The 13,307-nt window shown below is 37.4% G+C and overlaps 1 protein-coding gene across 6 annotated transcripts; it reads left to right on the top strand.

The window, feature by feature from the left end:
* The first annotated feature begins 2,393 nt into the window (after positions 1-2,393).
* LOC103706535 (cysteine--tRNA ligase, chloroplastic/mitochondrial) lies at positions 2,394-11,389 on the top strand. Of its 6 annotated transcripts, none has more exons than XM_039128167.1 (9): positions 2,394-2,868; positions 4,904-4,967; positions 7,270-7,431; positions 9,336-9,506; positions 9,609-9,890; positions 9,964-10,089; positions 10,165-10,368; positions 10,551-10,652; positions 10,741-11,389. In XM_039128167.1, exons 1-9 carry the CDS (start codon positions 2,447-2,449, stop codon positions 10,972-10,974), a joined length of 1,767 nt encoding a protein of 588 aa, XP_038984095.1. In that variant the 5' UTR covers positions 2,394-2,446; the 3' UTR covers positions 10,975-11,389. The 6 variants fall into 6 exon arrangements, with proteins under 6 accessions (XP_038984095.1, XP_038984097.1, XP_038984096.1 ...); XM_039128169.1 differs by having other exon boundaries at positions 2,733-2,888; XM_039128168.1 differs by having other exon boundaries at positions 2,733-2,888; positions 7,236-7,431.
* Positions 11,390-13,307: the final 1,918 nt, after the last annotated feature.

The raw sequence follows: 13,307 nt of genomic DNA, 5'->3' as shown, positions 1-13,307 counted from the left end.
TTCTTGTGTGCCCAAGCTCAAGTGATCTTTCCGTTGTATTTTCGTATATAAAATCTGACTGCTACTGTGCCAAGGGTACGAATCTTCTATTAGGTATCACATGCTCACCGAGTACTTCAAAGCCTCGTCGTATTTGGTGTCAGGACATCCCAATAGAAACTACAGCTGCAGGAAACTTCTGGGAGGCATGGAAGCCTGCTCTGTTTTTCCTTCATCATCGTTCTCCATCTGTCCTCAGAATCGTTCTAAAGATGGTAATTTGGAATATGCTCCGGATGGGTTCGGTCCCCTTCCAGTCCACAGCATGAAAGGGGGCAGTCAGCATCTTCTGAAAATAGTGCATACTAATTTTGTTAATGATCTAATTGGTGATATAAAAATGTCAATGTCTTTTATAGTCCAACTTGTAAAGTGAATTGAAAAAAATGATCAATTGGAAACATGGATACTTCTTGAGAAAGAGAAAGTGCATGCATCACACAGAATGATAATTAGTTGCATGGTGAACAAAAAGAAAAAAGAAAAAAGGAGAGATTTATCAATGATAGGTATGGTTTAGAAAAGGATTGTATGTAATATGTCACCTTCCAAAGTAAATTACACTTATGTTCCACTTGCAAAAAAATTTCTTATTGGAGTTGCATATCGGAATTTTAATAAATAAATTACTAAAAGTTACACTCATGAATAAAATGTAGACTCTCTTGTTAGGTTTGCCAAAATGGTCGGCTTAGATATACAATTGATATGGTGAATTTAATTCGAACGCCAAACTTGATATTTATTATCATAAAATTACACAAAAATTTATAATAGAGATTCATCACATTTTAATATTAAGAATTATCATAATAGAAAATAATTATAAGAATATTTTTTTTAATTTTTGAATCATTTTACACATTGTCCCCTTTCGTCCTATAAAGTCAGATATCATTGAAGACATCACTCTTTTATTCATACTTTTTTTTTTTATTATTGCCCTCATTGTACATTTCCATGTGGAATATGTACTTGTGGTTATATATATATATATATATATATATATATATATATATATATATATATATATATATATATATATATATATATATATATATATATATATATTATAAGATGACATACTTATATTATCCTACCATAAATACTGCTCATAGTATTAAAAAAAAAGGCACATTCAACAAGGATCGTGGAATCGATGTGGCCAAGTCCCAGATGACTGAACTAGTATGGTTGACGATACATAAGATGACCTAATCTACTATACTGTTGGTTTTCTGTAAACATAAATTTCTAAATGATTGTAGCATAGAATTCATTTTTCTTATATCAGCTAATATAGGGTGCAAGTTGCCATATATGGTAGTTATCTCCGACATTTAATTAATCACTATTTTGGAATCACCCTCGAGCACTATATTGGTGGCCTTAGGAGCAGAACTTGTATAAACGAGGCTTTTCAAAGCTCCTCTTAACTCCGCAAATGATACTGATACATGCAATAACCTCTAGCCACCGTTAAGCCCCTAATTGGAGATAACAAATACTACTTCTCCCTCTAATTCATTATCCAAAATATTACCGTCGAAATTAATCTTAAGAAAATCTGTGGATAGAAGCTCTCAGGTGAAGTGAATCACTCTAGCAAATGTGGAGCCTGCGGCATGAGAGTCCAATTTTTTCTGATTGTTAAAGACCAACTAGCGATATGAGCATGGATCAACTCGGATGCCTGCACCTGAGACTTCATAAAGGTTTTGAGAAGACTCTGATCTTTCCCCTCCATCACACAATTATTTCTGGATACCCAAATGTGGTTTAAGTATGCAACTTAACGTGTTATTGGTCCCTCATTTTACTATCAATCCTTGATTCTTTAAGAGCTCGTTTGGTTTGCGGAAAAAGAAGGAAAAAAAGTATGGTCAACGGAAAAGTAATGAGATACCTCTTATTTGGTTGGAGTTTTCAAAGGAGAGAGACGGAAAATTTGTATTCCTACGGGAATATGATTCCCACATTTCATGAAAAAGTTCTTCCCATGAGAAACATGAGAGAAAGTTACTTTCAGGCCGGAATCACTCCTTTTTTACTTTTTTCCAAAAAAGCCTTCAGCATTAAAAAAACATTAAAAAAATATTAAAGACCTAATTTTTATTAAGGGTATAATAGAAATTATATATAACTTTTCCAAAAAATGGATGGCCAACCAAACATAAGCATGATCAACCAAACATGTCAAAAATACTTTCTTAAGCATCCTCTTCGTAGAAATTTGTTTCATAGAAATTATATTGGCCCTAAATCATCACACGCCTCTCCTCACGCGCAAGTCACGTGCCCCCGTTGTTTGATCCTCTCCTCTCATTCTCCAGCTTCACGAGAAGCATAAAAACCATCAGCCGCCGGAATGAGCGAAGAAGAGTAGAGAACCAGAGATAGAGAGAGAATGGGAACCGCGTCGCTGAAGCGCTACTGCCTCCTCCTCCCCTCCGCCTCCTCCCCCTTCTCTACCGCGAGGACGAGATCCCGACTCCCCTCGCCATCTCTCCTTCCTTCTCTTCTCCTCCAATCGAGGAAGACGCGGCCCTCGTCCTTCTCCCAAGCCCTCTGCTCCTCCTCCTCCTCCTCTTCCCCCTCCCCCCATTCCCCACCCCCCTCCACTGATGACGCCGCCGGAACGGGGCCGATTCCTGCCAGATCGAAGCCCTCCGCCGAGCTCTATCTCTATAACACCATGACCAAACGGAAAGAACTCTTCCGGACGCGGGTCCCCGGGAAGGTGGGCATGTACGTGTGCGGCGTCACTGCCTACGACCTCAGCCACATCGGCCACGCTCGGGTCTACGTAACCTTCGACGTCCTCTACCGGTGACTTCCCAAGCAAATTGGTGATTTTAATGTTTTTTCCCCCCCGATGTCCATCTCTCTGATTTCAGAGTTTTTGTTCGTCTGAGTGGTTTGGGATTCACGAACTGTGGTAGGGAAGTGGAGTGATCTTTGGATTGTTGGATGATTGATATTGTAGTATAGTTTTGTATCTGGTGCGCTTATGTTTTTTTTTTTTTTTGGTGAAAAATTGAATTTTAAAATTGGGTTCTGATAAAGATACAATGTTGCATGATGGGTTAAGTTATCTCAGTGAAATGTTTTGACCTATATTCTGGAAAGTTGTCAAAGAAGGATGGAATATAACCTGAAACATGACAACTAAACCTTTTCTAATCGTTTGAGGCAGAACTCTGAATCTTGCCTCGTAATTAATTCGTTATTCTAGCTTTGTCAAATTCTTTTCGCTCACCCTGAACTTTTCTTACGTTGTATGCAAAGCTACCTCAGGGCAAAACCTAGTGTACTCGAGTACTTTGCATGAAATTGTTGTTTATATCTATAAAAGAGTAGTGATAACTGTTGAAAGTCGTCAAGGAAAGACAATGTGCAGTTATGTTGCATATGAAGGTTAGCTTATATAACTTTATATTATCGTGGGTATATATATCACTGATGCACAAGAGAAGTTGCTCGGGTGCAAGTTTTTGGCAAATCGTGTCATATTTATTTATGATACAAGAAAGATGTTTGATTATAATTTGAATATTGAAGTAAAACTTTGGTCAACAAGTGTTTGGCAATTAGTAGAATTAGAATAAGTTATATTAGATGTGGTTTTACTTGAGACATAAATGGACTCGAGGGATGAAAGAATTAGTGGCCAAAAGATCATCCAAAGGGATAGTTTATATTATCTTGGAAGATTATTAAGAAAAAATAGCAAAGAGAACAATTACATATAGAATGAAATTAGTGCCAAATGGATGAGGAATTGCTTCTGAGATGTTATAAGATAGAGATATGCCTTTGAAACTTAAGGGGATTTTTGTTTTTGAGATAAAGAATAAGGGATGTTGTTGTATTCTTAAACATATTGGGTCCAACGAGGGTCTAAGCACATTAGTGGAGGGCAGTAGAGATGTCATAATTAATACTCCACCAAGTTGCCCTCAATTAGTGCAACTTCAATGATTCTTCTAATATTATCATTCCTCGTTATATGCTTTTCGGTTTTAGAATATGCTCCCCAATATAAAGGAGAGGGGTTTGGATTCAGGAAAATAGAGCTGAGGACTTAAGATAAATGAAAGTTGTGGGAAAAGGATGGGGAGAATCTAGTGTTGATAATAAACTTACTCCTTAATTTGAATGGATGGAAAAGGACTTACAAAATGATGATAAAGATTGTTGTTCTGAGAATGCTTATGGATTTAACATGTACCATATACCGCAAGCTTATTTATCAATACGCTTGGAGCACAATATCTCATCTGTATGGTTCATATGATCCATCAAAACTTGCATTTAATTGATTGGACTGCCATCTGAAATTAACCCTATGAGTCGGTGCTGGATTCTTGGTCAATGCAATTTTGGGTGATGCAAGCTTGCATGCAACTGTTGCAGTATGAATCTCTTAATAACTCAAAAATAGGACCTTGACCTCCTATCAGCCACATTGTTCAGTATTTAAGAAGTAATTGGAATATTCTTCCGGATATGTAGTTTTCATAACATCTATTTGTAATTATGGTGCAAACCATGTGTGAGCACATGTTTTTTTTATTGTTTATCTTAAGATCATATTGCTGATTTTGGCTTCTTAGTTTTTCCATAAGATATAAATATATCTATTATGTGATAATATGTTTTGTACTGCAAAAAAAAATTCATTATGTTTATACTCATGCATTTGCATATCGCACACTCAAACTACTTCAGTTATTTGTTCTTACACAGTGTTGTGAATTTCTTACATACCTGCTTTTATGAACGTGTTGTTATTATTTTGCTAGTCAAGCCATGTTGTTCGAACTGATTGGTAATCATTATATAATTTTGATAAATTTGTCAGATATTTCCAGTATTTGAAATATGAAGTCTGCTATGTGCGGAACTTCACTGATGTTGATGACAAGGTGACTACTCTAGTCTCTAGTTGATGTGCATATCTGTTCTTCCATTTGATCAATTCATCCAAATAGTCTACTAAATGCATGGTTCAATATTAGAAAAGCTAGAATTTTCTTATTATATGTTTAATTTGAAAATTATAACATCATGCTTCTTGGAACTATTGTAGAAATTGAGCTGGCTTGTAATTCATACTTTCTAATTCAATAAAGTATTTGTTATGCAAGTAAGAAGCTACTAACAAACATTTGAATGTTGATTGCCACACAACCCTCTTTCTTGAACTTGTGGTGATGTGGTGTCAATATGTTCTATGAAAGTGCCGCTAGGACTTTAAAACTTGCTAACTTTTGTAGGTGTTGAGCAAGGTTTGTCGTTTTGGTACCGGACCCCATACCAGTACCATCCTATTATAGTATCGGTACATAGTATGTACGAGACGGCGGGGCATACAGAGTGTCGGTCTCATGCTAGTTAGGTACCAATACGGTATGACAAACCTTGGTATTAAGAGTCTTGGACACCTGATTGACCGGCCTTATAGTTAGTGGAGATCAAACAAACTAGTAACTGCTACAGTAAAACTTAGAGGAATTTGGCGATTGGGAAGAGACTGAGATCCATATTGTGTTGGTTGTCATTAGAGTATTTTCCTAAGTTCATATTTGAGATAATTTGGGATAGGTATGGTTGAGCTTTCTTGTCGACAATTTTCAGGCAATGGGCTCGTCGCTGAATCAATGTAAGAACAAGATTATGCGAGAAAAATATACTAATGTGGATAAATGGATGGAATGAGTTCAACTTGTCTTCTTACCTTTTTCTTTCTCTCTTATGTTTTATTTACTATCAAGATTAATCTTTTATTTTGGCTTATTGACAATCCACTTTAAAAGAATAAAAATAGCTTTTATTTTATAGTCACAGGTTGTTGAATTTGGAAGACACTTTTGCAAGCTATTAAACATACTATTCGGTGATACTAAAGGCATTGGCATTTTCATAGAATTAAAGATACTGGATCATTAGCTTACAGTAACTAGAGTTAAAAAGATTTGGTATTTGATAATACAAATGAAATTTCATGAAATCATGCAAATCATGAAATCAGAAATTTCTATTTTGAGTAGAATTTTCTAAGTTCACAACTTTTGCCTCTGTCATTTTGTAACTTTCCATTCTTAAACTTTGTTTTCTTAGCAACCAAACATCTAAGAAAAAAATCTGAACTTTTAAAATTAAAATGCATTTTTTTGAAATATAAGATGTTTGAATGCAGCTTAAGATTAGTTACCTTATTTTAGAAGCTGTCTCCAACCAATAAAGGAGGTGAGGAATAGCAGAAATTTAGGGCGATAGGCCGTACTGGATTTTTCAGGAGAAAAGAGGCCATCTTTTATCAAATGGATATGCGGCCATCGCTGAGAGCATTTTCAGTGATGGATGCATGTCGCTGCATGATCCTTGCCATGCAATCTAGTGTTTTTACTTTTGTGATATACTTTTAGATGTAAATCTAAATCTCGCTATGGCATATGTGAATTAGACTTATTCTAGGAAGTGCCAGAGGGATCGGATTTAGAACAAAAAAAGATAGAGGACATACAAGAACAGTGAAGTGCACTGGGTTAAAGTCTCAGCATATAGCAAATATTAATATCTACAAATGTTTATAATGAGCAGTGGCATCAACAAGCTGGTGGACAGGAGAAAATGCAGGCCTATATAAGGGGACTTGGAAGTTTAAGTTATGGTATAGCACATTGTATTAAAGGTAGCCAAAGAAATCTTAGGATTCCAAGTTAAGCAACACATCTAATCATGGTAGTGGTGTTTCTTTTCTTTTTTGGGGGGTTTAGGTGGGGGAATTTGGGTTTGTTTTGTTTTGGGGCTCTCCAAGGAAGAAAAAATAACACTTTGGTCACATCATTCAGCAGTTATTGTCGAAACAACGTATGAATCTGCACATATGTATAATAAAATCTAGATTTTTGATATACATGGATAAGCAATGCAGAAAGACCATCCAGTATGCGGCTTGCATGTCCCATACATCTAGCTCCAGCTGATGACTCGGTTCACAAGTTACAATCTGGGTTCTTGTCTGTTGCTTTTTTGTTTTTTTTCTGCAACACCTTTCTTGCTGTAGTCAAGGATCAAGAAGCTATCTTGGTTTGTGAAGACTGGTTTTCGCATCATGCTGCGCTATCATATTCTTTCACAGTTTCATAACAAACTTGTAAACCGACTACTTTCTTACATATGTATGACAGGAAACCTGAGTTCTGCACTTTTGGAATTCTGTAGATAATTATTAGAGCAAATGAACTTGGGGAAGATCCTCTAACTCTGAGCAGCCGCTATTGTGATGAGTTCCTTACTGACATGGCTTCTCTTCAATGCTTGCCTCCAACTGTCCAACCACGTGTTTCTGATCACATGAACCAGATTATAGATATGATTAAGAAGGTAACTTTACAATTTATGTTATGCATATATGTAACTGATATGATTATAGACATTGACTTGGTGATGTAATTGTATTGTTTTTATTAATTTCTGTTGGGGATTAACCTGGTTATTGCAATTGCGTGTGTCAAGTATTACATATAGATTTGACCATATTTTCCTAGTTTAAACTAAATTAAATTTTCATATTTCATTAATTTTCTTCAAAACTTGTTCTTAGGTATCACCTTCTTGCCTCGTCACTAAACTTTCAGGTATTTTGCAGTCTACCTTATGTATAACTTGGATCTGTTAATGCATTAATTCCTTCACATAAAGAACTAGGCAAATGTGAATGATGCCTTAATATCACAATGCTACATCTGAAAGGAGTAAATGGAAAGAGGAACATGATGTCCACTGTAATCCTTTCTTTTTGTTTTTTGTTAAGTAACACTGTTTTTTGGTTGAGTTGAATTAACACTTATTGTTTATGAATGCCACCATTTTCTTGGTGACTTGAGGCATTTGTCCTTTTGGCCCCCTCCTAAGTTGCACTTTATTTTACTTTGATTGATTTAGTATGCTTGCTTGCTGTTCATTGCTTGCTGCACTGGTTTATGATTACTTGTTTCTACCAGATTCTGATATCTGGTCTGATGTTCAATGGTGTATTTAGTCTTGTCAGTTGTCACAAATGTCTCTTGACAGGACACTACAGCTTTTAGAGTTTTCCATCATCCTTTCCTAATTCTGCACCTTTTTCTTTGTTCAAGATTTTATTTCAGGCCAGAATGTCTGACCTTCAATCTTATTCAGAAAATGATTCTTCATTTATCAAAGTAACCATTATGTCAGTGCATAATCATAATGGGCAGGACATTGATGAAATAGTTGTATTATTCTCTAGCATCCATGGGTTGATAGAATTCACAAAAGATGATAGACATTTCAAATCTTTGACAATTTTTTTATGATCTAAAATAACAAGGATATGATGCCAAACTAGTGATCATATATTGTAACAAAGTTTTGCTGTATCAGTCGGTACCATACCGTGCCGGTGCCGAACCAGTACGCCATCTCGTACCATACCAATATTCAGTATGCTTCGTCGTCTCGTACCATACCGTGTACCAACATTGTAATAGGATGGTACCACTATGGAGTCTGGCACCGAGATAGCGAACCTTGATTGTAACAGTAGCAATATGGCCCAACCTGTGACCACCTGTTCTAGTATGCAAATGATGACATAAATGCGACTACCAGAGGTTACTTAAGGTATGCCCTGCAAATTTGATTTGTCAAAGCCTTCAATAATGGATCTAATCTCTGCATTCTTCATATATGCCCATCAGCTCCCAATGAAATTCAAAGACCTTGGACTGCTAATCCTGAAAAGACTCTCAATCTCTTTTTGACTACTGATCTAAAAAATAATTAACAAAAGATATTTATTTTGGGTAGGGTCCTATTCCTGCTACTGCAATCGAATCTTCTGTTATAGTAGTTCACTTTTGCAGGAATATAATTAACTATGGATCTTTTCTTATTCATTGTGATGCATGTGGTCTATGTTTACCGGGAAGTCCTCGATGACAATTTGTCCACCTCCCCTTTGTGAGAAATGAAGTCATGTTTTGAATCTGACATCAATAAGAGCATCAGCTTTTTTCTATACCAGTGATATGGTCACACAAATATTGGTATCACTGCATAAGGGGGTTATATTTGTAACATCTGCACATAATATAGTTAGTACACTGTCTAGCTGAATCAAAATGTTCCAGTGTGCAATTTCTTAGTGCATACTAGGAAATGAAACTTAGTAATCCGTTAATATTTGATTTCATCTTTCTTCTTAAAAAAATAATGGTGTAAAGAAGGTCGGCTCATACATCTTTTTTTTTTTTTTTGAACAGATTATTGATAATGGTTGTGCCTACAGAATCGATGGGGATGTTTACTTTTCTGTTGACAAATTCCCTACTTATGGCCGATTATCTGGACGGAAACTAGAAGATAATCGAGCAGGAGAAAGGGTTGCTGTGGATTCAAGGAAGAAAAATCCTGCTGATTTTGCTTTGTGGAAAGTAAGATAGTGTCTGTTTGCAATTGATTTTCTGTTGTTCTCCCCTTGTTTGTGCTCCTTTTATTGAATTTGTTGAGACTACTTGATTTTGTATTTCTCGCAGTCTGCAAAGGCTGGGGAGCCATATTGGGAGAGCCCATGGGGACCAGGAAGGCCAGGATGGCACATAGAATGCAGTGCCATGAGTGCAGCTTATCTAGGACACTCATTTGATATACATGGTGGAGGGATGGACCTTGTGTTCCCGCACCATGAAAATGAAATTGCACAGAGTTGTGCTGCCTGTAGCAACAGTAGCATAAGTTACTGGATACATAATGGCTTTGTCACTGTGAATGAAGAAAAAATGTCAAAATCACTTAAAAATTTCTTCACTATCCGTGAGGTATTTGAAAGTATTATAATTGGTCCTTTATTTTTTTGGTTTGGCGCTTGCTTTTAACTTCAAATTTTCTCAGGTCTTAGAGCTGTACCATCCACTGGCATTGAGGCTTTTCTTAATTGGCACACATTATCGGTCTCCGATCAATTACTCAAGAGTGCATATTGATGCTGCATCTGATCGTTTATTTTACATCTATCAGGTTTCACAATTCATTCCTTATTTTTTGCATTGACGTAATGGCTTGTGCATGATCATTTCCTTTGGATGGTTTCAGACCTTATGTGATTGTGAAGAAATTTTGAGCCAGCATGGTGCAAGAAATCTGAAGGATTCTATACCACCTGATATCCTGAACTGCATCCAAAAGTTTCTTGCTGATTTTGAGAACTCAATTTCAGATGATCTGCTCACTCCTGTTGTATTAGCTGGCCTCTCTGAACCTTTAAAAACCATCAATGATCTTCTACATACTCGTAAGGTAAAAGAAATTTATACAATCCCATAACTATAACCGGAAAGCCATATCCCATTTAGTTCTGGTAAACTTTTAGAATTTGTCTGTCATTCTTTTTAATGAAGGGTTGAATTCTCTAGCAAAGTTTACCTTCTGAAGTCCATGCGGCTGATTTAATTTCTGTTCACGCTTGACATTGCAAGCAGGGAAAGAAACAGAACCTTAGAATAGAGTCCATTTTTGCTCTTGAAAAGGAAATAAGGAATGTTTTGAATGTTCTAGGATTGATGCCTCCAAGTTATCATCAGGTGAGTTTATATATAACATATATATATATATTTGAGTACATTACTGGAATTTTCTCTTTTCAAATATGGAAACTATGGTTGTAAGCAGGTATTGCAGCAGTTGAGAGAGAAGGCTCTGCGGAGAGCTGGACTTACAGAAGAGGAAGTTCTGCAGAAAATCGAAGAAAGGAGTTTGGCACGAAAAACTAAACAGTACGAGAGATCTGATCAGATCAGAAAACAGTTATCTGCTGTGGGAATCGCCCTGATGGATGGCCCTGATGGAACATCTTGGAGGCCCAGTGTGCCTCTTGCTTTCCAAGAGCACGCCGTTTCAACTTGATTTATCATTAAGTTTTCCATCATCGGACATAACCACTTGGCCGCCTCAATTCAAGTTCTTTTAACTGAGATGATGTTGTGGTCGAAAGGCTGACAGTTCCCAAGTCACTGCAACTGAGGTTCAGCAAAGTCGGAGCGATATGGTGCAGAGTCGAAGCTGACAAGCTCGCCAAAGCTACTGCCGGTTTGGACCATATATCTTTGATGGCTTGATTCATATTTAACTGTCTCACTGTATCTTTATTTGTTAAGTGGAAAGAACTAGTTGACCTATAGTTTATTGGCTGCCTGTACTTGTTGAAGCAGCGCCTTTCTGGTGTTTGCTTTGTTGTAGGTGCGAATTCTTATCTAACTGCAACTCCATAATGCAATCTAAATGCTGCAATATGAGATATGACGATATCGACTGTGGATCAAGCTGCGGCAGTCTTGAATGATAGAATGCATCCATGTTAGGTGACACTGGAGCTAAGTGAAATTGCTAATTCTAGTTCCATGCAACTCCTGTTAATCGACATCTTCAATCACCAGCAATCTTATAAACCTCGACGATTTCATGTTATTTTTCTACTTCAATTGCCTATTTTATATGCATTGCTTCAATCCAGATAGTAGATCCGCTTGCCATTCTAGGCACAAAATTAATCATCAGAACAAGCGGTCTCCTGGTTAAAAATTGGACGACGCCCATCGTATCATCGAAATAATTGATTTCCACGTGTACTGCATGAGCTGATGGCACGTGGCACCAACGTGACATGCGGCTGCGGGCTCTTATATACGACGTGGCAAAATGGTCATTGCCCCACAAGCACATCATGCAAAGGCCCGAGATCCATACTTCAACGAGCCATGGACCCTCCGCAGATTCTGCGACATGATAGAGTAACATGGAAATCTAGAGCTGGGATGCGGTGTTTCTCTCTTATTCCTTCACTTTATATCAGTACAGTTTACTATTACAAATGCTCGGTAACATATAAAGTGTATGCAGCTAATGAACAACTCTCCACTTATTTTTTTTTTCTCATTCAGAAAAAAAAAATCCTCTCCCACTAAATATGGATCCATCACTCACAACTTAAACTATTATTTTTCGAATAATAGTAGAGTTTATATATTACCTACATTTTTTTCTGTCTGAGGTTTGCGTTACCGTAATGCTATGGAAGAGAAACGAGACATGGATGAGAAATTGTAACGAAACTTCCGTGTTATCCTTGCACCGCTTCGGATGCTCCCATGCGTCGTGACATCGCCGTAGTAGACAGCCAATCGCGCACCGCCGTAAAATGGTTCCAGATTCCACGATTTAAAAGCAACGACAATCCTCCTCCCACAAAGCACCAAGCTTTCCCTCTCTCTTTCTCTCTCTTGCCCTTTTCTTTCAGAAGAAGCAAAGAAAGGCCTTGCAGAAATCTACCATCTCAGTCGGGTACTCGGTAGTGTATTTTCCTCTGCTCCAACGAGCATGTCTCCTCTCTGTCCCTCTACTTTTCTTCCCTTGAAGAATTTCTAACCAGTGCCTTTTCTCTATTCACACACAGGCTTTCATCTCTCATTTCCAGTAGTCTCCTTTATATCCATCGGTTCAAGTTGAAGCTATCCATCAGTTCTCTTGGTCCTCGTGGATGTTCGTTGTGATTGGTGAAGGTGCTTCTCTGCGCTTGGCTTGTTTTATGCTTTCTGCATAATGATAGATATGGAGGCCTCCAAAGTTCGCTTTTTTTTCCCTGAAGCATGGAGGATATGTTACTTGAAAGAAAAAAAAAACTACAAATTTTGATTGCTATATCAGCTTAAAGTTGGTGCTTTGGGTACTTTGGAGGGCTGTATATCCAATAAATGGATATAATTTTGGAAGATGAGGTCTTCCGAATGAATCAAAATAGAAGAGGTGCTTCAGTTCGGCCTTGCGGGAGCAATTCAGTGGAAGGGTTCTCTCAGAAGCAAAGGAGTGGGAAAGAACCAAGAAAGCAGAAGGGGGTGTCAAATTTAGGAACCAGAGGAAGAAACTGGGAGGATGTTTCAGAAGCAAAGGCTATGGTTCGCTATAAGAAGATAAACAGGGCTGGGATTGGTGGTGGTGCTCGTAAGATGAAGGCTCGGCCTGACTTGATCGATCGAATCCAACATAAACTGCAATCACTTGAAGAAGATATGTGGCTTCTGAAGAAAGTCTTTCTGCGGCGTGTGGAGGAGAGAGCTGCACTAATGAACGAGGTAGTTCAGCAATTCCACATAATAACAGAACGTTTAGGTAGTCTGAAGGCTAACTGTAAATCTCTCGGGGACCATTCACTTGCCATTCCTCACAAGGTATGCCATATGGGA

The sequence above is a fragment of the Phoenix dactylifera genome, chromosome 7, assembly GCF_009389715.1.
Source record: "Phoenix dactylifera cultivar Barhee BC4 chromosome 7, palm_55x_up_171113_PBpolish2nd_filt_p, whole genome shotgun sequence".
NCBI lineage: Eukaryota > Viridiplantae > Streptophyta > Magnoliopsida > Arecales > Arecaceae > Phoenix > Phoenix dactylifera.
Note: the sequence above shows the minus strand (reverse complement) of the source record. Positions and strands in the feature narration are given on the sequence as shown.

What these genes read in the sequence shown, in the direction of transcription:
- LOC103706535 (XM_039128167.1), top strand. Translation starts at nt 2,447, where the DNA reads ATGGGAACCGCGTCGCTGAAGCGCTACTGCCTCCTCCTCCCCTCCGCC. An exon ending in GTTTATTTTACATCTATCAG is followed by an intron (nt 10,090 to 10,164) that starts GTTTCACAATTC and finishes GGATGGTTTCAG; the next exon opens with ACCTTATGTGATTGTGAAGA. An exon ending in TGCCTCCAAGTTATCATCAG is followed by an intron (nt 10,653 to 10,740) that starts GTGAGTTTATAT and finishes GGTTGTAAGCAG; the next exon opens with GTATTGCAGCAGTTGAGAGA.